Genomic DNA, 26,625 nt, shown 5'->3' on the forward strand with positions numbered 1-26,625 from the left:
TAAGCACGAGCTTAACTTAAAATTCTCTTGATTGTAATAAGATACATTTGTGTGCTGGACATGCAGAGCCTTGGTTTTCAACAGAATAAATTCCATGGAAGTCAGTGCCTGTGCACTCCCTAGACATTTCCTATAAGCTGGGATTCAGCTGGTTAGGATTGTCAGATACAGCCTCTGTGTCCAGCTGTGTGTGCCTGCCTCCCTCTGCAATCCCTCCCACAAGTTCTGCTCTAACAACTTTGGACTATTGCTCAGCAGTTGTAGCTTATACTACCATAACAGGGTTTACAACCTTTATTTGTGGCTTTTAAAATGTTTTTAAATGCTTTGACTTAAAGGAAAATAACAAGTCCTTTACCTCTATGAACTAAGCAACCTTCAAATCTGAGGAGGGAATAATTAGTTTTTCAGAACAATATGCTTCAAATTACATAAAAGAATCATCTCCAGTACATAAAAGAGCACAGTAACTTCCATAGACCTATATTTACCCAAAGTAAAAGAATAAAAAGAACATATTTGTGAGATATCAGTTCTTCTGTAATATTCTAAGGAATAATTGCTATTTTTACTAGGTCACACTCTCAGGTTTTATTTCATCACGCATCTTGAAAGCTTCCAGTTACTGTGTTGTGAGGCTGTTTCTTGAGAGTTAATTATTTGGCTCAAATGCCTCTTCACTTCAAATGTCCTAGACCTTATCTCCTTAAATTTACATTTTTTATTCATTTGATATAGTTTTTGATATGTAGAAATGATTGCTTTTTACTGGAAAGTAATTTTCATTGTTTTCAAGGAGAAGAAATGCTTCATTCAAAATTATATATGGTGACATTAAGGGTTTTTATAAATTAAAGATGTTAAAGAGCATCTTAACTTTCTTCTTTTAACACATTAACTTCAATTTTCGCATACACTAATTTCCCTTGCTATGCAAGTGTGGGTATCCTGCTGAAGCTCAAGGGACAGATCCTCCCACATCCCTCCACTACCAGCAGGTAGCCAGTTCTTTGAGCTCTCCTGTCTCCTCAGCTCCTTTGGATTTGAAACACAGGCTCCTGCATTCTTCTAGGAGCTAAAGAGGTGATGGGAATTTCCAGGTTTTTACTTCTAGCATCTTTACTGTGTGATTTGGGCATGGTAGAGGTTCATTATCCTCTTTTGCTCCCATTCATGTACATAGAGCTGAACTTCATAACACCTGGAAGTAGCCATAGTCCCATCAACCAGAGGACTCATAGCAAAAAAGAAAAATCTCAAGCTTTTTACCTTAAAAGGTACCAGTGTACCTTAAAAACATCACTTCTTCTGCATCTGCATGCTTTCCTTTTTCTGCTCTTCAGCTGGGTAGGTAAGTGGGGATCCTTGGAGTGTTTGTGCATCAAGGAATTGGGTCCTGTAAATAATTGTGTTCAGGACACTGCTTCTGTTGTGTTCAGGGAGAGTGAAGTCACTCCTGGAAATCAGTTTTAGAACAAGAATTACCTTATCAGGGATCAAATAAGTAATTTCCTGAATCCATAAATCAAGTAATGATGGTTTTGTGTGTGATCTGTTACCTATATCAGCATGATTACTTTATCTGTGGCCCTTTTTAAAGAAGCTTAGGTTCATTGTTCATTTGTAATTTTCCTTCCTAAGTTCAATTGTTGTGTTTCTCTTGCAGTTTGGAGTCTTTTTCCCCTGAGCAGACAGGTTTCTTTATCCCCACCTTTAAATGGCATAACGTCATGATCTTGCAAGTCATTCAATGTGTTCATGTAGCCAGAAACACAGGTTTTTTTGTTCCAACTCTTCTGCATGTTGAAGAATTTTTAAGTATACATTCCTAGTGTATGACCTCTTTGGCTGTATGGTGATTATTAATATTGCAGAAGCAGCTAAGAGGAAATTACATCAGTAGATAAGATGAACTGTGCAATAGCAGAAGCTTTATTCACACTGAATACACTATTCATTTGCACAGAAAGATCACTTCTCAATTCAAAGAGGAATATTCTAATTTAAGTCTAACTTCAGCCATATGTCAAAATTTCTACAGAAACAAAGCTTACCACTGTGCAGTGATCCTGTAAGAAACACATTCCCCTTTGTGGATGGGTACATGGTAGGTACATCAAACTCTTGGAGCTCTTGTTTTTCCTGACAAGAACTCTTTTTATGTCAGAACATATTTCAGTTTAGTCAATTTGCTAATTTAATGTAAAGTGACCTGAAATAGAGGACATTGGGGAAATACCATAGTTAGTGGCCTTCAGGTTCACTCCCCTCTAAACCCAGGCTGGGTTTTTATTACTAATTTAATCTTATTAAGAGGTGCTTTTACATTACACTGAAGAAGTAAAATTTAAAGTGCACCTTCATGAAATAAACCATATATGTAGAAATTTAATTGAATGCAGGAGATAATGGCAGATCCTAGGCACAGAGAGTTAAAAGGAGTTCTCAGCTTAGGTGCACAGGAAAAAGCAGGAAACAGTGGCCTAGCTGCTGAATCAATCTTAGCAGTATGGCATTGTGGAGATAACTGGAAAACATTTTGTGTTTTGTGGCATACCTGCTAATCTGGGGCCTCAGACCATTGAAAGGGGAAGGGAATTTCTGTAGAAATTGCTGTTCTTTATGCCAGATCCTATGGAGAAGAGTTAGTAACCAGCCCTGTCTGCAGAATGCTCAGCACAGCCACCCATCCTTCCTATGCTGTGCTTGCAGACAATGGGATGCCATGGTTTCATTTTGTTGTAAACCACATGCTGCCTGCCTTTGGTCATCTCTGTTGGTATAAATCAGAACCTAACAATGGAAGGCCCTAAATAAGTGGGCCATGTGGCTGACAGGCTTGGACAGTCATGTACCTCCACTCGGGTCGTGTCACAGCACCAGCATCACTGTTCCTGCAAGGTCTTTTTCCCTAGCCACAAGCCTTAGTGCAGTGAAACATTGGAAATGGAGCTAGAGCAAAATAATGATTTCATCTTGAAGCCATGTGGGGTTTGCAGAAAACCTGTCTTCTGACAGGACTGACTTCTTGACATTGTTGGCACACCCAGGTGAATATCATTCTCTGATGAACTTTGGAGTTCCTCCAGCTTGATTTGCTTATTCTTGGAAGTTTTTGCTAGTGATGTATATACTTCTAATTTCACCTTGTAAGCAAAGATAGAAGAGGATTGGCAATGATTAGCTTCTAAAGTGCATTTGTTTTCTAAGCTATGAATTCTTACATTCAAACCAAGGGATCTGGGAAGAATGACAGAACTGGTGCAAACTCATACTCTGCTGAAAGAGCAAATTAATTGAAGCCAGGAAGATTCTAATGTAGGTAGGGTGATGAGTGAAAAGCAGTTTTGTTTTGTTTATAGACTTGCTGAGTTTTATTGGCATTTGTTGCTCTTTAAGTGCATGTATTTATTTATTTTTGCCTAGTTGTTTGTTAGCTTGTAGCTACTTGCCAGGATTTAGCAAGAAAAAAAGTTTGCTCAAATCACTGGTTATATTGCAGATGGATTTGGCCCAGTGTGTTTGCCTTGTCATTTGACTGCAGCGTTGACATGGTTAATGGTGTGTCTTCCTCCCCACGATTTTGTAGTGCATTTTCTGTCCCCAAAGAGTGGAGAATTTGGCAAGGAGAGCCAAGAAGTATCTGGCTCTTTCCTGTTGTTCTCTCTCTCTGTTAATGAGAGTAGGGCAGTCTCATGGACAGCTCTAAATTTAGCTGTTAATTTTTGTCTTAGGAGTCAGTTCTGCTTAGATTTTGGCTGGAGGGGACACCTGGATGAGGTGAGAGTCTTGGGTTTGGTATCTGCTGAATTGCATCTCCCTGGGAATATCCCTGTGTATTTTCTGTAAGATCCCCAAGTGTTTCCAGGTTATAAAGCCCCAGCTAAGCCCTGGTCTGATTTGTTTGTCAACAGTTTAAGAACTAGTTCAGAATAGGACTTAATTTCTCTACATACTTTTGAAAGGGATAGTACAAATGGCAAAATTACATGCCTTGGTGCTCTCTCTACATGTAGATGTGTAGGCAAGAGAGTTTTTCCAGGGGTTACTATCTTTCTCAATACAGTTGATTGGAATTCATTAGTGAAGTTCCGTGTTTGTGGTCACTGGTCAAATATTACTTCTTGCACTTAAGAGACTGGACAGAGATGGGCAGAATGGCATTCTGTTGGAGCAAGAAATGTCCTTTCTTACATTTCTTTCCTACCTGATGTAATCTGGCTTTTAACAGCCTTCGTTGTATGTCTACCTGAGAGGTTTATTTTTCAGATCACATTTGACATTTGCCCATAGCTGGAAAATATGACAGCAGATTCCACAAAGCAAACACTGAAATCCAAAAGGGAGATGTCATACCTACTGTGTGGTTCCACCAGCAAAGTTCTTCCTCCATATCAAAGTATTTAATTAGTTTATAGATTTATCCATTGTATATACAAGACTGATGGTAGTATGGTCATCATGAAAATGATGGTAGTATGATCATCAACTGCATTACAGGTACTGCCTTCCATACTTTCACTGAAGTTTATCCTTTTTACTTAAATCAACTTTTCCTGTGTTCTAAAATAATGAGTATATTTGGAAAATATGTAGAATATCAATAATATGAATACTTAAAAACTATGTTTTCAGCATCAGAAAGGTAAGGACTTGGAGTCAGATATTAAGTAGGCAAAACTGGTGTAGTTAGTTCCTAGGTTTCTAAGGAGCAGCTTCAGCATCAGCCAAAGATCTCTCCCTATTTCACTGAAACAGTAATTTTCATGCAAAACGCACCAAACATCACAGGATTCCAGTAGTTCCGGCCCATTTGTCTGCTGCTGCTAGGAAGTTGTTTACTCTTTTGTATCACTCTCTGCTGACGTCTGCTCACTGAAAAATGTCATCAAATTTCCTGTTTTTTGGCTTGTGGAAAGGAGCTCCCCCACCTTATGCTCAGGCTTTGCTGCGTGGAGATCTGCGGAGCCGGATGCACCCAGCAGACAGGATGTAGGGTTAAATGCAGCAGAGCTAAATAAATAAAGTAGGTGTTCAGTTGTGAACTAGAGCTGCCTGCTTGCCAGGGGGATAAAGCTGACAGTTTAAACATTGAGCACTGATAAAATACTTGTTTCAGGTTGTGGGGGTTTTTAATGGCTTTTGGATCTTTTTCCATGAGTTTGTTAGCAGCTTCCTGAAGCAGCCTGAAATAGTTTATAATGTGGTGGTGGTGTGTGATGTATGTGTGAAAACACCTCTGTCAGGTATTCACAGCATGCTGCTGCTGGTGCTGCAGTTCTGCAGGCAGAGGGGTGCCAGCAATGTGTTTGTCAGTAACTCTGCTGCCAGAGCAGCAGTCTGGTGCTGAGCCCAGGGGTGCTGACACTGCCAGGGGTCTGATCCCCTTACGTTTTGGGTTTGCCTTTCTCCTGGCCACTGCCACAGGGTCATTAACTTCCACTTGGGCAAACACCAGTGGTAAGCCCAGCAGACCTTTGTTCAACAGGTCTTCCAGACAAAGTTTGGGGTGCTTTCATTGATAACACCAGCATTGTCATATTGGCCTCCTGTCATCCATAGCAAGAGGGAGCACCTATTGTCAGAAAACCCACCCAACCTTTGTGAAATGGGGCAATGCTGTGTCCTTTACCTGAGCCTTGTACTCTCTCTTTCTTCTGTAGGTCTGTCATGCTCCAAGTGGTTAGTGTTGCTCTGTCTTGGAATTCCATTTTTCCTTTCTCCAAAGAGCACTTGATCACTTCATGAAAACATTTCTTGTAAGCATTCTCCTATGGTTCTTTATTAAAACAAAACAACACCCCCCCTCAAAGAAACAAAACAAAAAACCAAAAATCACCCATCCCTCCACCCCCACCCTGATACCAGAAAAATAAAAATCCCACAATCCCACAACATAGAACATTTGGAGTCGACTTGTAGAGCACTGAAAAAATGCAGGAGTATCTGATGACAGACAGAACTACAGGGTATGCTGGAGTGATTTATAGGAACTATCCCACCACTGGGGGCGTTGAGTTTATCTTTCTTTTTTTAAGGTTTTTATTAAGGTAGAGCCAGAACATTTTGCTTGCTGCCTTTTTCTACTAAATTCAGTTTTGTTGCACTGTCTCACTGATAATAATACTGATATTTTAGTAACTGGAAATAGTCTGAGTATGTGAAGTACTGAGTGTGGAGCATGTGGGCTGTCACCTCATTGAAATACTGAGTTCTTGTCATAATTTCTGACATCTTCACGCTTGGATCTCTGCAGAGGCAAAAATGCTGTTTGTCTCAGAGTATATAAGAGGGTTCCCTTGCAATACCAAGTTCCTTTTCTTGCAGCATCCTACATCCATAATGGGGCCCACAGTCAGTATGCAGAGAAATGGACTAGATGCAGTATCCAGCCTTGGGTACCTGTGTGAATCTGCCTTACATCTCCAGCTGTGGGCTTGCATTTTGAATGGGCTTGTCTCAATAAAATCATTCCAATGCCTAAACACAAACATTTTCCAAGACAGGATGCCAGGGTGGATAAGATGTGGTTGACTTGCACTTCAGTCAGTTAAACCCTTGTGGTGTAAGCCTTGCACAGTACACAAATGAAAATAAAGAAGTTGATCTAGTCCCTGGTACAGACCTGCCCATAGTGCAGGACCCACATCAGTTACCTTCCAATTTGGAACAAGCACTGTCTGCTGTGGGGGGCTCAGGAAAAAAGCAGGTAAGGAGATGGCTGCAGACAATGAGTTCAGTGCGAGGCAAAGGTAACACTTCATCCAAACAATTGGCAGGGGTTTCTGTCTCTGTTTCTCCTCTGCCCTTCTTCCTCTCTATGTATTTCTGAAGTTCATCCTGTATCCTTATGCCTTCCCATTAGATAACAGTGGTGGGGTTTGATTATTTTGACCTTTGCACCCCTCCCCCCATTACCATTCTGTCGGTAGAACTGTCCCTTTAAATTTCTCCCGTGCTCTTTTCCATTCCCCATCACAGCTTCTGCCAAGTTTGGACCTCTGATGGTGCTACATCAAACAAAAATAACCTTCAGGGTTACATTTCCTCTGTGGCAAAGGTGGACAGGGCTCCCCATTGCCTGTGTGGACTGCAGGGCTGGATAGATCCCTGCATTTTTGGGGAGAGGGCACTGGGGGCTGTGCCCCCCATGCCTCTGCAGAGCTGTCTGCACATGAGCTCTGCCAGCATGGGGGGCCTAAGACAGTCTGTTCTTATCCTGCAGTGGAAGAGGAGAGCTCAACAAATTGTGTTGCCAGGGCATCCTGGTACCAAGTTTCTTCCTGGGGCCCTTGACAGGGAAGCCAAAGGGCTCAAAATCTGAGCCTCTGCCTCCTGCTCCTGGTTAAATTTATTCATAACTTGCCTTTATGGAGATTTATAAGTACAGGTGCAAGCTAAAACTCCTGAAAATATGTCATTAATTTTATTTCTAACAAATAAATTCCAGATGTTTGCCTCTAACTCCCAGAGTGCTGATATGATCAGCTTGGGGCTCCAGTTGTTCAGTCTTTTGTTAGATGACGGAGTGAAATGAATGCTCACCATTGCCAGTGGTTTGCAGTCAAAGGGACACAAGTTTTTCTAACAGGATGAAACTGAGGGAGTCCCAGATGAGACTGATAGGGTTGAGTTGAGAAAACCACTGGCTGGCACTGCAATGAAGGAACAGTAGTAACTAGATTTAAAAGAAAGTGAAAATTATCTTGTATGACAGAAAAAGTGGAAATAATGGAGCATTTCAGAAAGTATGCTATCATGTGCTGCAAAAAATAGGTCTATACTTATCATAAGGTGTTTCTTGCTGCAGACTCTGAAAAGCCTCTTATGTGGGAATCATTGATTTGCATAGTGCTGCTTGCAAAGGCTGTAGCTTAATTCTAAAAGTCAAACTTGTGGGAAGAAGTGTTTTTCTTTGACTGGCAGAGCCAAGAGATTATTCTTACCCTAGAAGAAAATAGCAAGGCAGTCCAATGGTAGACCTGGTAATTTTATATGCCCTATGTGCCATGCAGATTAAAAAAAAATAGAATGGGCTAAAATTACAGACCAGCAGAATTGCATAGCAAAATCATCAGTTAAGCTATTAAATTGTCATAAACACTGTAAAATTCTCTCTTAAAACTTGGTCTTTCTTGGAAGTAGAAATGTAACGTGTGCAATGGGAGTTGTGGCACCCATGGCTTCATATTCATATTTACAGTATCAGAAAAATATTTCACCCAACATGGGCATGTTTCTCTTGTAAAAAAATTAAAATAGTCTTAAATGTTGTAAGCACTATTAACTTATGGTACAAGCACGCCATGCTTCACTTCCTTCCCGAAGAGCACATGGGTAGCAATGGCAGGGCTGTGTTATTTAAGAGTAAAGGAGGGCATGAGGGTGGAATACCACATGCAGTTGGTTGGCAATGGATTTGTTGGATTTGTCTGACAGGAACTCCCAGGTGATCAATTACTCAGCCTTCAGGGCCAGCTGGGCAGAGAGGGAAGGACACAGAGAGTCATGATGGACCTTGGTTTGTACAAGTGCCCTCTTTAGCTTTCTGCGGAGCTCAGAAAAGGAGATGTGCAAGGACACAGAATCCCAGCAGCAAATGCCCCAGATAACCTCTTCCACTCGCAGGAAATTGTCACAAAACCACTGCAAATCTTGTTTGCTTCATCTGGAAAGTATTTCTGGGTACAGCCTCATACTGTGGCCTACAAATTTTGTTACTCTATTTTGGTGGGGAACATACTGTGAGTAACTTATGTCTAATGGAGTAGTGGTTTGATGCCACCTCTAATGTATTCCTGATGTTTCACATAAGGGGTGGGTTTTTTTGGGTTTTTTTGTTGGCATATATTTGAAGGTTCTTGGCAAAATTAGATTATGGAATATAACTGGATTAAATTATGTGTCTCACAGTATATTCTGAAGTCATCCAGAGTACGACATATTGGTTCAAATTAAGCAGTGAAGAAAATAATTAGAACTGTGGTGTTCCATGGTAGGTGCTCAGACTGTACGTGGTAGTGTCTCAGAGAGTTAGTCAAAATATATTCCTGCTGCAACCTATTACTAAAATTATAAAGTTCAACACTGAGCAGCACACCATTTGTTTTGTCTTTAGAGGATGAGGATAAAAGAGATGCAGAAAAAGCTGCTAACCCCACAAATATTAATGTGGTAAGAACATTTGTCCTGGCTTAAAGAAACATGCAAACACATAAAACAAGTAAAATGAAATTTCCCAAATTTCCCAGGATTGAGAAAAGCTTCTATAATCAAGGACACTGTTCTCTCCTGCATCTCTAGTACATAATTACGTCCTTATGCTCAAAGTTCATAGAGAAGAAAAGGAAATCAGGTGATATATCTGAGTAATAAACTTTTCAAGAGTCAGATACATGTAATTCTTCAGGGTATTTATAGGTTTACTTTCGTTTTTTAATTCTCAAAGTGACCTATAGTTTTACTGTAGTTTTATTGGAACTGTTAATAAAGTGAGTCTAGTTTTTAATTTCTGTTGCTTACACATGAGACATTAGATTTTATACTAAAAAAATATTAATCTTTGATATCTAATTTATTTGTAATGGGTTATATTTACTCATTCACACAAGCTATCTTTTCCATTAAACTGGTTTATAGAAATGCAGTATAATTTTTATGCAAAGCAATAGTTTTGTTTTATCCTAGTTCTATGAATTTCCAGCTATGTTTTGTGTCCTAGAAGTCTGGCTGAGCTCAGAGTCAGCCCATGAAACTGCACTAAATTGCATATTTCATTAATAGAATTTTTATGTTTGCTTTGGACATTCTTCCTAGTATTTCATAGCTTGGGAGAAAAGGCAAAAGAAAATAAATTAGTACAATTGGTTTTTTACTCAGGTTTGCTGGAGATACAGAGGAGTTTCTCTTCTGCCTGTTGCAGGCAGGTCTGAGAAGCTCTAAGTCCCCATAATTTGGTCATGTAGATACAGTGTCCATTCTCCCCAAGGGAGGACACTGAGGCTTGCAAATTAACATTTCCTGCTAAAATTTCTGGTAAAAGCTCCCAGCCAGAGCTATCAGCAGTCTAGATCACTGTCTGGGAAGAAGCACTTGGTGCAGGGGAGGAAGAAGGAAATGGTGACTGTGAACTTACTAATGGTGTCGCCAGACAGGACTTTAATGTCTATTTTCTCTTGTTTGTTCTTTGGCATAAAGCTTTCACACTTTCAATAGAAGGCCCAGGGCCGCTGCATCCTCTCCTTAGAAAAACCAGCAGAGTGAGAAACATATTCTGGATAGCAGCAAAACAGATCAGACAGGCTTGCTTAATGCCAGAATTCGGATCTTGAGGGAGATTGATTTTGGATAGAGGCCAGCTTTCCTTGCAGCTAATTATGGAGGTTTTTGCATAGGTGGACACTATTTAGTTATTTAATGTGTAGGTGGAGCCTCTCTTTCATAGTGCTCCTTCTTTTAGTTGATCATTGTTATCCAAGTGGAATAAGGATGTCGCTGCCTGACTGAAAGGTGCTGTGTGGAGCTCTGTTCCATGGCACAGAAGAGCCACCTGTGCACAGCTCCAGCACTGGTTCCTATTGTAAAACATTTGTGCCACTCTCCGTTGCAATATCAGACCTTTTTGGATGAGACAGATAAATTTAGGTGTCAATAAAATTGTGCAGAAGGTGATAGGCACCTCCTGATCTTAATATTTGAGAAATTGTTTTTGCTGCTCTAGTTTTTTGCAGTCCTTGCAGGGAGGAGCAGAGAATCTGCTTGTTTCAGAGGCAGCACATAGTGCTGCTTTCAGACGTGCTCTGTGGAAGGGCCCACTCAAGGGACTGAGGACTCGGAACCTGAGTCTGATAATGTCTCTTGAAATGACACGTGAAAAGTCCACATCTGCTCAACCAAATGCACCTTTCAGCCACTGCTGGCTGTGTGCTTATAAGCCTTCATGGTTTATACAGCACTTATGCTAGGCAGTTTGCAGGTGAACACGTGTTTACATTAAAGATTTACTCAGTGTTTTTGCATCTTCTCTTCTTACCCCCCTTAAGTTACAGATCTTTGCAAATCTTTAAAACTTTGAGACTGCAGCAGCTCTCTGTGATAAAGCTTCACTGATGCCATGCAACTTGTAAAAGTATTTGATGCAAGTATCTCCAGATGTTATCTCTCTTTCCTGGAAATCTCAAGGTTAAATAATTTATATGAAGCTATTCAACATCTACTGATTATTATCTGGATAATTATGACCTGTGTACTCAATTTGAGAAATGCTAACATGGTACCTGGAGAGAGTATATTTGGACAGTAGGGCAGGATTTAATCTTAAGTGGATATTTGATACCCAGCTGGATTTGTTTCCCAGTTAAGGACTACAGTGTCAGAGTGCTTTATGGGCTTCCTTGATGATGGCTTGTTTATTAAAGAGCTGCCTTGTGAGAGACTCCTGTGCTGAGGCCTTGCCTGCCACAGCTTTAATCCTGTGAAACTTTACTTGGAGTTGGTAACATATCGATTGCTTATGCGTTTCTATGGAGAAAATCATGCTGCTGGTACAAAATAATAATTTATTTTGTACCAGCAGCATCTCCTTTGGCATATCCAGCAGTTCATTTGTAAAGGAAATGATACTCGTAGGCAGAAGATGCAGAGATTGCTTTGTATCAAAGATAATAGTATAATTACACAGATTCTTTCATTTAAATGAAATAAAATGGAGTGTGCCTACCACAAATCCAGATAGAGTGAAATTATATTTACAAGAAAACTAGAATGAAAAACTGCTTTGTTGCAATAAATTCTACTTAATTGCAGTTCTGATAATAATGAAAATCCCAGTTTATTAAAGACATGCAGAGTTAGACGGATTGGCATAACTGTAAAATGGTTCTACTCTACTTAAGGAAAAAAAACGTGATCCCATCCCAGGCGTGTGATATTTAACGAGCCCTGTGGGCTGGCAGAAGCACTGTGTGTTACTGAACCAGAGTCAGGCAGAAAATTAGTGTCAGGTTTCAAACTACCCTGTAGGTCCTCAGGAATGAAGAGGCATCTGTATTAGGGAAAGCCAGTCCCTCATCCCCTCTGCCAGTGGAGTTCCTAGTGGTCAAAAGAAAGGGATGCCCTTTAAGGACTCTTAAATCTTTTCGTCTGTTTTCCTCTTTATCACAAAACCTGAAGTCAGTCTGTTGCATTGGTTATAGCTGTGAACAAGCAATGCTAAATCTTAGAGTGAAAAAAAGAATATACTACTGTGAATTTCCTCAAGTTTTTTTTTTTTAAAGACATCTTGTATATGCCTGCAGTCCCAAGTCTTCATTTGTTGGAGACAAAGTTCCCTATTTAGAAAAGGTTTGACTGCCAAGAACTCCTCTTGGTTTTCTCAAGTGTCAGTTGACAGTTCTGCTCAGTCTGAGAAACATGTACTCAGTAGACAAAAATGCAGTTATGTTTATTATCAGTATTGAACATTTCTCCTTTGCTCTACTGGCTGCTGTCCCATTGGCTTTGCATTTATTCTACCTGAAAAATCCCATCTCAGACCTTTGTTTCTCAGAGCAGTTCCCAGGCAGGGTACTGAACAGAGCACAGGTGAGTTTGTGCATCCTGAAGGCAGGCAGAGCACACCCCTAGAACTCTAAAGAATTCTAGTGATGTCCAGCAGGTTCACAGACACCTGAATGAGCCGTGTGAAGAATGTTGTGTGTGGCAGATGGCTGAGAGAATAGGGAAGGAGGAGGAGAAGGAGGCAGCCTCATACTGTCACCATCCAGTCTTGGAGGACTAAACTGGCACATCCAGGATGCCCACGTCTGCAGAGGCTGGAGATCTGTGAGATAAAGATAACAGATAGCAGCAGGCAGAAAAAATTACTGTGGTCAATAAAGCCTGAACTGTGTCAGCACACAAAATGTGTTACTAATGACAATAAAATCAAGTTCATTTCTTAACAAATGGAGGTTTAGGACAAAACGGAGATCTTCTAGGAAGCCTAGCATATCCACTGACTGAATTATGCTATTTTTGGGCTGTACTCTCTTGCTTTGCTTGGTCTTTTTGTGACTATTGCAGTGTTGGTAGATTAAGCCATGAAAAGTTGTCTGGCATAAAGTAGCTGGAAAACTTCCTGGTAGACTGGAACTTCCTTTTAGTCAGATAAGTCTGTTCAAATCCAGATGGTTCGAAGAAAACTGTCACTGAAATTCATATTCATAAGGAAAAAATGAAAACTGATAACGGAGTCCTGTTGTACTCTGATGCATCTGTAATAATCTCTAAAATAAAACTAGTAAGTGGTATCCACCAGAAAAAAGAGAACTAGCTGATGGATGGGAAACAGATTAGCACTTACTGCTGTACTTCAGGATCTCGCAGAATCACAGGGGAGCAAGCAGTTTTCATAATATTAAACAATAGAACTACTGTGCCATATTTAAGGCTCCCAGAGTGCCGTGCAGTTCAACTGTTAAAATGCAGGCAGGAAGAATTTCCCTCAGGGCCAGAAGAATGTTGTATTTGTACTAAAGTGTCTGCTCAAGCTGGGGGGATGGAAAGTCAGCCACAGCCTGCCTGTAAAATTAATACACCTGAGGCGACAGCAGACGAGTGAGAAGTTCCTTTCTCATTTGACAAAGATGTTGGTAAAGCCAAAGGCTGCATTTATTTGTTTGGAGTTATGTGAACCCTGATTTATTTAATGCTCTGATTTTGAACACGTCTTGGCTGATGACCTGCAAGACTTACAGACCAATTTCTTCTCTGTTGACTTGGCCAGCCTTTGCATCTGGGTAAAAGTTACTGCTGCCAGCAGATGAGAGAGGATACACACTGAAACTTTTATAGCAATGCTGGTGTATGAGGAGTTGGTCCCCAGAGCTCAGTTACAGCTCTCCCAGCCAGTGGAATAACCAGGCTTGTGTCAGCTGAGGGGAAGAGGAGAGAGGAAACAAGTTCTGGGAGTTGCTGGGCACATTGTTTTTATGTGGCTGCCATTAAAGCATTTTGTGAGATATAGTGTGGCTGCTCCCGACCGCAGAGGGAGAACAGAGGAGTCTCAGAGTTGCTGGAGTACAAGGGAAGAGCTGCTGAAACTCGGCAAGTTGCAATATCCACCCAGATATGCTGTTCAGCTGCCCATGAGGTACCATCTCAGAAAGGCAGTCACAGCCCTTACCTGCGTGTAAGCCCAGAGTACCAGGGATGCCTGACTTTGCAGGACATTTGCTCTGAAGGGCAGGGTACTGTATCTGACCCTTGAATTTTGTCAGAAACTAATAAAGCATGGAATTAGGTGCTAGTGCTTTAAAGATGACCTCTTCCTTTTTTCTTCATCTGAAGCAATCCAGTTTCTGCATGTTGCACATTCTGTTCCTGTTTGAACAGATGAAAATGGTCATACTAATTTTTTTTTTTTTTGCATTGATAAAGGCATCAATTTCTGCAACCTATGTATAGAAAACCATTATTATAGGGTTTAAAAAGTCTTCTAAAGTACAGGCCAGATCATTTAAGCTGCTGGTTTTCTCTCAGTGCAGGATATAACTACAGATGCTCCACAGCATGCCCTCACCACACAGAAATACTTGACTATAGTTTAGTGAGCAGCCCAGGGATTCAATATGGGGAGACCTCACAGCCTCCAAAATTTGGTGCATATTTTGCCTGAATGGAGAAGTTCTTGGCCAGCACTTCTGTCAGAAAGTGGAACCTTCGTGAAGACCCCAGTGAGCCATCTCACATCTTAAGATTATGAAGACTTAGGGCACTTTAAATTCTGTGCTGGCTGGTCAGAATAGGGTTTGGCAAAATGAGAACCATGAGGCACAGACCAACCTTAAGGTTATTCATACTTGTTGTTATGGATTCACTTTTTTTTATCTTCTAAAAAGACAAATAGATGAAATTTCAAGCCCAGTGTACTTGTGCATAAAATGCAGGTCTAAAACAGGTCTTTGAATCAGGTAGATGCTGCAGCAAATATAACTTGCTGGATTTGATATGAGGACTGGTTTCCATTCAACTTTGTTCTCAGTGGACATAAAAGTCAGTGTAGATTAATGAGTAAATGGCTCTTTTTTTCTGACTTGGCTGATGTATTGCCTCCCTTTTTGCTGTGTGATTCATTGACAGTGAGGACTCTTATGTAAGTATGTAGTGTGAGATTTGCAGAGTTGTATCTGCTTAGCTTAGAAACCTACAGTACTGCTGTGATTACCAAGATGTGATATAACTTGTTTGAATTGTCACAACACAATTTTGAATTTCAGAAATAAGTGGCTGTTTCCCAGGTATCAGCCTCATGGTCCCAGTATTACCAGTGCCTGCTGCTGTAAGCTGGCCAACAAGCAGGGGCCCAGGACACCCTGCCCAGGGATGCCAGGGCTCAGGACAAGGGTGGCTGGAGTTGTCTCTCTCCCTCAGTGCCTCAGTTCCTTTGAATGTCGAAATGAAACCAGCAACTTCCCTTTTCAAGGTCAGAGATCTGTGCAATTGTTCCATAGGCATGAGTGATAATGACATTATTTTATCATTTCAACACCATATCGGGTCCTAAAAACATCCCCCAATTTGTCAGCCTGTTCTGTGTAAAAGTTCAGCCCTTTAGCAGTGGCAGGGACTGCTGGCTGGCTTTTTCTCCTGTCACTGTACAACGTGACCAAAGTGGGCCACTTGTCTGGGCCAGAGGCCATGCAGGCCTTACCAAGTGCAGATGATAATCCAAGTCACTTTGGGACAGCATCGTTAATTATTCCCAGCCAAACAGAATGATTCACTTTGCATGTGCAACACTTGCAGTTTGATATCCAAAGTTTCCTGTAAAGCGGAAGGGAAGAACTTATAAACAGCAGAAAATGGGAGTTCTTGATTATGTCTGAAGTGTGCAAGAAGGCAGCAAGTGTGATTTCCCAACAGTATTGTTGCAGTTCTGTTCTAACTCGGCTTGACTCATTGCACTAAGAGAATGCAGTGGGCAACCAGGCCCAAAACACAAACAAACAAACATATATGATGGTGGTTGGCATGTGTGGCAAGCTGAATATAAGCCAAAAATCAGCTGTGCCAGGCAGAACCCTGGTGGAGCTTGGATACTCCTTGTGTTCAACACTGTGTGCCGGTGCTCCCGTAAAGCAGTCCCAGTCCCGCCAGGGTGTAAATTTCCTGGGAGGCTCCCTCAGGACCTGGGTTAACACAAAAATTGCCCCCAGGCTGAGTAATGGAAGAGGGGCTGGATTTCGGGAGGAGGAAAGGTGTTGCCAGTTCATAGGGAATAAGAGAGTCCCGTGGCTGGTTACATGCCCAGAGAGAAGGGCATCCTGATGGGAGAGCTCTGGCAACTCATTACACTCAGTAAAGCTTTTCTTCTCACAAAAACTGCAAGCTGTCAAAATTGTGTGTTGCTAATAATGTGAATTGGAGGCCAGAGTTGGGCTCTTAATATGATTTATGTAAAACAGGTTCAAAAACAGATACTAAAATTTAAGATACAGATTAAGAAAACAGAGAGTGTGTTACCCATCACTTACTATCTGCTATATTGTTACATGGCAGCATTGTAGATAATTTTTCTAGGAATCAATTTAAACCAGGAAATAGATAAAAGAAAAATTATACCAGAACAAAACATTGAGTGATCTGCAGGCCTTGTGATACAGATATAAATCTGTATTCGTTTGTTGAGAGAGATGCATCAGTGAGAACATGATTTAGCTTAATCTAAATGTGAGATTTTATCAGAGCACTGAGTCAGGATGCTACATTATGAGTTCAGAGTCTGTGACATTTGTCTGCATCTTTCACAAAGCAGAAATAGGAAAAAATATCAAGGACTGGCATAACTGGTTTCATCCAGGTTGAAGAACAGTTTTGGTAAATTTTAATCACCTTTCAGAACTCATGTCTTTGTATTTCAGCAAATAAACAGACTCTGTACAGCATAGGGTCTTTGAAGGCCAAGTTTACCTTTGTCCTTGAGTCTGTCGAGCAAAGGCAGAAACCTTGGACACTTTGTTCTCTATTATTCTCTATTCAAACTGTTGTGGCCTCCAAACAAGAAAAGAAAGAGCTGCACAGGGCCAGATTCCCACTTCATTTACACTGAAGTAAATCCAGTATATTTTCATTGTGTTTGAATTGCTCTGGATTTCACTGGATTTGCTAACCAGGTTGGAATTCAGTCTGTGGACTACAAAATTAATTTTATGCTCTGGACAGCTGTGCCTGTTAGGAAGATCTGCTTGGACAGCATTTTATGTTACTCACACTGATGCTGAGTTGGTAACAAAAGAGTGCTGTTGAAGTGTGTGAGGAAGACATGAACAGTGACGTTCAGTGCCTAGCAGAAAGCACATGGGAAATAGGAAGCTGAGTCTTAAGTCCTCTACATAGGTTCATTTCATTGGAGAAAGAAATAGATAAATGAACATGGATCAGATTAGTGTTCATATACTTCAGAAAGTGATGAATGTTATGATAAGCAAAGAAAAATGTGAATTGTGAAAACTTGATCTCGAACATGAAGAATTTCTTGCCCAGAAGTATGAGCTGCAACAAGTCACAATGCCTCTCTCTGTTGAGAAAGAGGAACCACGCTGGTATGACCTGGCTGGACAAGATCCTGTGCCTTGTCATCCAGTTTGTAGGAAGTTGTTTATTTTCCAGCTTTCAGCATCCAGGAAGATTTGGCTAAGGTTTCTGAGAAAGTATATTATTATGCAGAATTCAAATTTCTGCAGCAAATAGAACCTTAATCAATAAAAGTTTAGGGGATGGTATAAATCTATTAGTTCATTTGAGGCTTTGTTTTCTGGGGTGATAAATCTACGCCTAAAATGGTAGGTTAAGAGAAAGTATTTTTTTCCTTTGTAAAATGAATCTCTGTTTTTTCTTAGAATTACAAAATTTAGGTTTATGTTAACAGTCCTGTGGCTTCCAGCATATCTTGATAATGAAGACTGCTAATTCTTATTGTGATGAGTCAACTCATGCAGATCCATATCATGTACCTAGTACATGTAGAAAATAAGTATGTATTTTAAAATCAGATAAAAAATTTTGATAATACCTTAAAACATTGATGTGAGGAAAATGATTAACTTTGCTGGCTGTATTCCATTAGGACCAGCAGTGAAGTCATGTGTCTAATCACTGTAGTTATTTGTCATATATTACAGCGAGTCAGAGATTCTGTCTGCCCCTTGAATGCAGATGTTGCCCTCCAGCAGCAGCTTCCATCTGCAAACCATTCAGCAAAAGTTCATGGCACCTCTTTGTTCAGGTGAGCTGCAGGAAAAAGCAGCAGTGCTGACCTGGGGGAGACGAGAAGAGCAGCAGGAGCAGAAGTGCTGCCAGCTGCCCTTGGGGACAGGTGCTGTCAGGAGGCCAAGGCTGTGCATGGAATGGTCCGAGTAGTCACTCCTGTCACCAGCACAGCTCCTGCTGTGCAGAAAGGAAGGGATGGAGCACTGCAGATGTCAGGGGAGCATTCCTGCTCCCCCGGGCACCAGCAGCTCCCCAGCAGCCCCTCCCATGGGTGGGCAGTGCTGCAGCAGCTGCTCTGCCTAGTATTGCCATGGGCTGCACAGGGTTCTGCTTTAAAACATCCCACAAAAACTTCAGCTAAGAGGTCTCTTTAAGAAAATCAGCCTCCAGAAGGAATTTCCACCTCCACAGCAGGAGTATTGCATGAAAGTTAATAGCCAAAGGATTTTTTGGGAGCTAATTCTGCCCAAAGGTTTAGGTCTTCTCCCTTCTTAAATGGGTAATGGTGAGAGATATTTTGGAGAATGCCAGGATGCACCACTTCTAGCAAATCAGAGACCCATGGGCTGCAGAGATCTGTCCCTGTCACCAGTCAGGCAATTTGTCACCAAAGGGAGCATGTGAATCAAGCTGGCTTTATGTCCACCCTTTATTCCTTTCTGCATTTATTCATTGAACAAGTGCATCTGAAGTTTTTCTAGCAGTAGGAAGAAAATAAAAACAATCCAGCAGTGATGAACAGACTATTCCTGTAGATTTTGTTCTGGTAAAATATGAAGAATGACTTACAGACAGAAGTACTTTATCAGGTTACGTCGGGTCAACACTGACTTTGTTGTACTTTAATCTGATCAGTCACAGTTGTGTAGGTCTGTGTTTTTAAAGCTTATTTCACTTGTTTTTGTTTAGCCAACATTCACTTTTCTCAGGGATTGGAAACATGGACTATTTCTATCAGCAATTTCAATGTTTGCAATGCAGCTGCTACAACACAGCTAATTTCTGGTGAGTGTTGAGCTGCTCACAGCAGTCAGTGGATGACCTTCCCTGTTGACATCTGTCAATCCCTTACAGCTTTATGCTATTGCCTTGGGATGAATCCCACTTTGTGCCAGAGGCAGGGCTGGTTCCACAGGACAAAAAATACAGTGTTCAAATAGGAAAGGCAAATTTGGGGGGAAATAAGTGCTACCAGCAGTAGTTCAGGGGTCTGAGAACGTAAAATGGCTGCAGTTGCTGTGCGTGCCTTTGAGGAGCCGCAGTCACAGTCGCTGCACTGAGGGACTTTGCGTCAGCAGCTCTTTGGCAGCAGACCCAGCTCTATCACAGTCAATTCCAGGAACCCACAACCAGTTCTACCTCTGTCTTCTCAGACACTCTTCCCAATCTGTGCCTGCCTGGAAGGCTGTCACATGTCTAAGTCTTGTCTGCCAATCTGAAAATGTACTTGAGCTCTTCAACTAGGAAAGAAATTACAAGGAAGAAGTAGAAGTAGGTGTAAGTGAATAAAGATGTGCTTGTGCAGTTACTACACGCATGACGCTGCATTTGGTTTTGTTATAAGTTTGCAGCATCAGAGGTATTTTAAAAGCTCATTTAGTTCAGCAATAGTTGAGAGTTTCTGCTAATCCTTGCTGAAGCCTTGATTTTTGACACAATACTTAATCGGCATGTTAGTTCTCAGTGCTACCTGCAGCACAGAAAGTTTAAATGATTAATCAAGTTATTTGAGTAGATTTCAAGAGGATTAAGAATTAACTGGAGTTCACCAAAATTTTCCAGCTGAGATGCAGACCAAGACTTTGATTCTACTCAGGACAGCAAGTTAATGTGTAACAAGACAGGTTATCTCATCTGGTCACTTCTTGTGACTTAGGCATAAATAGTGCATAGACAGGTATTTTCATTGCAGCAATAGCCACAGATTTCTGGCAGAAAAGTGTTTTTCTGAGTCCTTTAAATATTTCAATGACTATTCATTCACAAATTTCTTGAAAGAAAGGAGCATATGAAAAGCAGTAACTGGCAATACTGTATTTATCTAATTTAAAATTCCCCTTGGGCTGGGACTGATAATCCAAGGGTTCACTGCCATGGCAGGTGGGGTTCTGCATCCCCCCAGATGCCAGTGAGGCTCAGCTCTGGATCTGAACCTTCCAGCTCAGGCCATTGCCCGGTGACACGGAACACTCACTGTTTTATTCTGGCAGGTAGAGTGTACAAAAAGTCCAAGGTTTGATTTGAAGTACAGTTCTGGACAGAGAAGTAACTGTAAAAAGGTATCTTTTAGGTATCTTTACCTCAAGTGACATGCTTTCTCCATGTCCTTCAGGCACTTCTGCTGATCTTACTGATTCAGGATGAATAGTTACTACTGTTAGTGCTGCAAGACCAGTAACAGTGGTGCAAACAGGATTCTCCCGTTATGAGTGTTGTCAGCAAAACTCTTTGCTGTTTTGTAGTGCAGATTTTGAATAATTGGATGATGTACCACAGGGGAGAGTAAAGCAGCTTGAGTTTTCCAACTAAAGAGAGATTTTTGGTCTCAAGATCAGAAAAAAGAAATGACTGGAGTGTATTGAAACTAAGCCCATCTGACCACAATGACTGAATAAATCTGAAACCCCTCCTTGTCATTTTAACATCAACTCTTAAAGGCCCCCTTAAGCAAGACAGGCAAACACTAGATCCTGGAATGCTTTTGTAGGCACTGTGTTGCCATTTCTCCTTGACTTATGTTTGTTGCTTATTTAATGTTGCAGTGATGACTTCCAAGTTGATAAATAAATAAAATCACAAATTACATACTCTTAGGGCTGAGCACTGAAGCATTAAGGTTATAGAAAGAGTGGGGCATGCAGTTCTAAAAGATTTTTCTGTGGGATGTGCTGATGATTCTTTTTAACTACTTGCTGAAAAATTACAGGTTACAAAGCAATAAATCTGATCTTCAAGTAGGTTTTAATTTTGAAAAAGAACAATGTAAAAATGCCACCTTTGTGCTCAACAGCCCTTTTCTTTTAATGTTTCAGTTCAGAGATATATTAGGTTTGCTGCATTGCCAAAGATTATTTTCTTCTGATTTCTTAACTCCAGTTACTTTTGAAGAGTCTGTGTGACTCCAAGGACCAATGGTTGGACTTTGTTTCCTATCTTGAATGGTGAACACTGTTATTCCTGCTTTTTAGCTTTTATTTCAGGGACAAGAGGTAAAAAATATTTAAATACATTGAAAGAGCTGATGCATGCCTGATGGGACTTCTCAAAGAACCAAACCTGTGTAATCCTATTAGAGTGTCCCTCTGTATTTCTGTGTTAAACTCCTTTAGAAGTAGTCTCATACCAGCTGAAGAGCTATTCATGTTGAAGTTTGATTAATGATATAAAAGAGAAGCAGTTGTGACAAACAGCACTTGTGGTCATTGCCCTCCTTCCCACAGAGGGACAAGTGAGGGGGAAGGATCCTGGCTCAGTTACACAGAATCACTAGGTTGGAAGTGACCTTCAAGATCATCAAGTCCAAAGACTATAAAAACAATCCAGGAGGACAGTTGTCCTGAGGACAAGCTGTCTTCCCACTAAAGACTGAGGCAAAGAAGGCGTTAAGCACTTCTGCCTTCTCCTCACCTGCAGGTGCTGAGTTCCCTCCTGCATCCAGTAGAGAACAAAGGTTGGTCTTAACCTTCCTTTTCCATTAATATATTTGTAAAAACATTTTTTATTATCCTTTACAAAAGTTGCCAAATGAGGTTTGAACTGATCCTACTTTTTTTCCTACATGCCCTGGCAACCCCTTTAAATACATCCTGTGAGACCTGACCCTCCTTCCAAAGATGATACATCCTCTTTTCATTCCTAAATTCTTTCAAAACATTGCCCATCCAGGCTCCACCAGTCTATTTCCCATTCCAACCAGGCTGGGATAGACTCCACCAATCTATTTCCCTTTCACTTTCCCTAATATTTCTTAGTCTTTCTACTTCCTTCCTAAGTTCAACCACCAGCGAAAGGAGATGGTTCACCTGTTCACACTGCAGGCAGGCTTCTTCTGGAATGCCCTGGTACCGCTGATAATCTCAAACACTCTGCTCAGGAAGGGGTCTGGACACACACTTCCTTTCTGGAGGGTTCTGTTTGGCCACATATACTTGTATTAAATGCGGCTTTTGATCATGCAAAAACCATTACTAACCAAAAAAACCCAAAAACAACCAACCAAGTCACAACAAACATCAAACTAAAAGCCCCACTAGCAGGAGGAAGCCCTTAGCCCTGCCTGCAGAGCTGCCGTGCCGCGCTGCCCTGTGCCCAATCTGGGTCGTCGCGCTCCCCTTTTAATCCCCCGCCCTGATTTGGGTGGCGACAAACTTCCTGCAGCCTGAGCTGTGGTACCTGAGCGTGGGAGTCACTGACATGTCAAAAACATGGTGTATGACAGCGTTTTTGAAGGGTTTTTCAAACAAAGCTGCATGCTGGATGCATGCTTCATCCCAACACATTCCTGAGTTCTGGAGCCTTCCCTGGAGGGGTTGGGTGGACAGCAAAATGCTCTTGAGAAATGAAATCAGTGTGTTTCTGTGAAATTTGGGCACCTGTTGCATTTGAAATTCTAAGAGAAGAATTATGTATTTTTGCATTTCTCCTGGGGCTTTAATGCTTTTTTGGACTTAAAAATAAGCAGTTTTTAAACACTTCCATGTTTTGCAGAACAGCTGGAGTGATACAGAGGATACAGAAAAATAACAATCTGTCTCCCAGATTTTCATTACTAATCTGTTACATTTAAAATAACAATAAAAAAAGACTTGAAGACTAGCTTGTTATTTCTGTTAATGCAGCTTAGCATATAAATTTACAAAACCAGAATAAGATCCTCATGAAGATGCAGCCTCAAAATGATGGCAATATATCTCCCAGACAATGGTAGATAACAGAGATAAGTTTTCTTCTTCCTTAGGTATTATTCATTAGTAAATTCCCTTCTTATTTTTTCTAGGCACCAGTAACAGATGTGCAGTTTGGCCCTATGAGACTTCATCAAGATCAACTTCAGGTAACACAGCAGTTCAAATGGAAGTCTTGATTTCTAAAATATCACAGATGTTAGCTTAAAATTGATGACTGGAATTTTTTGGAGTATAGAGATCTTCACAGAGAATTTTGCTCAAGAGATAATATGCACATAACAGGTTTTTATCATGACATTTTCTCTATGTGATAGCCTAAAAATCCTGCCTGTTTTCTCCAACCATCTCTCAGCTTATAAAAGTAGAGCTATCTATTTTTTCTGCTATCAGTTACCTTGTAATCAATTTAGTTTGTGCCTCATTTTGTATTTTACTGGTAGTAAAATTCTTCATCAAAATCTCATCAAACTGATAACAAGCTAACCAAACTTGCAATATCATTACAAAATATATGAAGTGAGCTTTGCAAAATATATTTTTTTATTATTCATTACTGATTGACACTAATTAATCCTCTTTTATCCCTTTATTAATAAATGGTTTATGCCATTTGTCCCCTTACGTTGCCTGGGATGGACATGAGGTTTAGAGCTCTATGACTCCTTTGGACTTCCTTTGGAAATTCTCCCATAACCCAAGGCATACTGAGCCATTAATCATCCAAGATGTTCCTCTGTCAGTAATTGCAAAACTCCTCAGTAGAGGCAATGTGGACCTAATAATTTGAAAATGGCTTTCTTAAGAACTGCAGTTTAACATCTTCTTCTTGAGCCATTGTCAGAACAGTAATATCATAAAAATTCAGATCTTAGGACATCCTCATCCGGCTGTTCCCCAAAATCAGAATAGTCCTTGAGTATTTCTGCCACCTGTATTGTTCGTAATGATTGTATCACTTTTGCCCAGTCGTAGACCACTCTGAAATGCACCTGATTTATCCTGGTAAAATAGCTGGCAGGTATGAGGGAAGGAGAAGGTAGGCAACATCACATTCTTGCCGGAGTCAATCATACAACTCACATCTCCTGACTTTCTGTTCTATTGTTGAAACCCATTCTTCCTCTCTCAAGGAGTGTTATAGATTAACTTCACTAAATAGAGCCCGAACTATTACATGTTTTTTGCAAACAGTTTTGCAGGTTGCTGTAAAAGGAACCTGAACTGAATGTGTGCAAAATCCTTCATTCTTACAAAAATATGCAGTACATGGAAATGTTAAGATTTACTGGTAGACATTTCACCAGCCTGGTCCAAAGTGCAACAGCACTGGAGTTCCTAAAATCACACAGAAGATAAACAGCAATGGGATGTGATGTGAGTTAAACATGCTTCACTTTGCCTGACCAAAACATTTCTGAGTGTGGTTTGATTCAGCTGCTGAAAGATTGGTGTCTTGGGATAATAGACCAAATGCTGGCTTAGTTACCCATCTCTCCCAAAAGGCTGCGTGTGCTGAGCCATCCCCAAAATCAACACAGATCTAGTCTGCCATGCTGTATTCTTTCAGGCAAGAGAAGTTTTCTTCTGCAGACATTATCCTGATGCAAAGCACAATCACATCAGTGAGTCTCCCTTAGCAGACTTTGTTCATCTTCTTTGCTGTATTAAATCCTAGAACAGGAAATACATTTTAAAGGAATTGGGCCTTATCATACTTTTAGTCTATAGGCATTGTGTTGATTTTAAAAAGACTTAGAGAGATTAGTTACTGACAATTACAAGGCAAGTTAGGACAGAACAAATAGTGGCTCACAGGTCTGACCTCCAGTTCTGGATTTCAGCTATGATAATCTCCTTCTGTCATATAAATCCCATGGCAGGCTTTGTGTAGGAGTCACACGGGGACGTACTTCATATACAGTGGTTCTGCTTATGAGTTCAGTCTGCCATGAGTTCCTTTTGACCAGCCTGTCCAGAATTTCCAGAAATCCCACAGAGTGGGCAGCATCCAGTACTTTGGGGAATTAGGATGAGATGGAAAGAAAAGCAGACTTTTTGTCATGGGGAATTAGGATGAGATGGAAAGAAAAGCAGACTTTTTGTCATGCCATTGAAGCTGCATTAAATACTGATTCATATGAGATGAACTATGGGGGGTTTTTTTGGTTGTTGTTGGGGTTTTTATATTTTTTCCCCTTTTCTGGAGTATGATCCTGGCAAGAAAAATAAACCCCAAGAAAAAAAGCTGCATGTGAGATGGTTTCAGAGAAGTGGACTCACTGTTGGTTCATGTGCACTCTCTGAAACACAGGCATCTTGTCTCAGCTGATTGCCTAAGCTCTCTCTGTAGATAATGACAATAGAGACAGTTCCAAAACTTGTTCTTCCCATGTGGATATGCCATGGCTCTGGCAGACTGTTTCACCCACTTGAAACACCTCTGTGTACAGACAAATACAAAAAAACCCAGTGATCTGTAGAAAGCAATTCTCTCAAAAACATCAGATTAAGCCTCAGAAGTGGCTTTAAAAAACATGTTAAGAACAGGGCAAAGTCACAGTATCTGCTGTAAGGTTTGTTTGTGATGACCCACTGCCTGTCTCCACCTCAGGTACTTTTAGTGTTTGCTGAGGAGGACGAGCAGAGTAACGGGTTCCGCTGGGCGTGTGACAAGGCTGGATTTCGGTGTAATCTTGCCAGGACACCTCAGTCTGCACTAGAATGTTTTCTAGATAAGCACCATGACATTATCATCATTGACCATAGACATTCCAGATACTTTGATGCAGAAGCATTATGCAGGTAAGCACCATTTCAGTGTAATTAATGCTTAACAATATAGTGAACACAGCATCAAAGTGTTTTTGCTTTTATAATGACATTTTTATCAACTCCATAGAGTATTGATTTTTTTGGTTTTAGACAGGTGTGCAGTGGCAGTATCAAATACTGTTACTTCAGTGCTTTATATCTGATAGCAGCAGCATTTTTGGTTGTGTCCTAGGGGCTCTGAAGCTCCATCTGGCTTGGAGCCACAGTGTGCAACTTTGTTGCCATGGTGAACTCTTGGGTATTTTTTTGGTTTTCTTTTGTTGTTTGGTGGTTTTTTTTTCAAATACCTGGTTCCTTGTTTTCACACTAAGTCAACTGCAGAGATAGCATGTGCCACCAAGCACCTTTATTAATTCATTCCCTTCATTAATGTTCAAATTTTTTTGTAATGTCCCTTCCTGTTGAAGAGCTCCCAGTGCTAACAGGCAATGTTTGGTGTGCAGGTTTCCATATCTGCAACATTTGAAAATGCATTATGAAGAGCAAAATTGCACACAGATTCCAAAAGTAATTTTAGAAACTGCTGTAAAGTATGAGAAAAGGAGGAAAGGCTTTGCCTTTGTGAGTCTCTCCACAGAGCCTGGACAGGCAGCAGTGCCCTGCTCCAGAGCCTTGGCAGTGCGATTGCCCTTGGGAA

At 40.8% G+C, this 26,625-nt stretch overlaps 1 protein-coding gene across 6 annotated transcripts in view; it reads left to right on the forward strand.

Moving 5' to 3' along the window:
- PDE8A (phosphodiesterase 8A) overlaps positions 1-26,625 on the forward strand; it is a 142,072-nt gene that overhangs the window by 86,693 nt on the left and 28,754 nt on the right. For all 6 annotated transcript variants that reach the window (XM_072934060.1, XM_072934061.1, XM_032750307.3 and 3 more), the window contains exons 2-3: positions 23,246-23,302; positions 25,768-25,958. In XM_072934060.1, the coding sequence (XP_072790161.1) occupies positions 23,246-23,302; positions 25,768-25,958 (248 nt within the window). The remainder of the gene's footprint in view (positions 1-23,245; positions 23,303-25,767; positions 25,959-26,625) is intronic.

The sequence above is a fragment of the Taeniopygia guttata genome, chromosome 10 (genome assembly GCF_048771995.1).
Source record: "Taeniopygia guttata chromosome 10, bTaeGut7.mat, whole genome shotgun sequence".
Lineage (NCBI taxonomy): Eukaryota > Metazoa > Chordata > Aves > Passeriformes > Estrildidae > Taeniopygia > Taeniopygia guttata.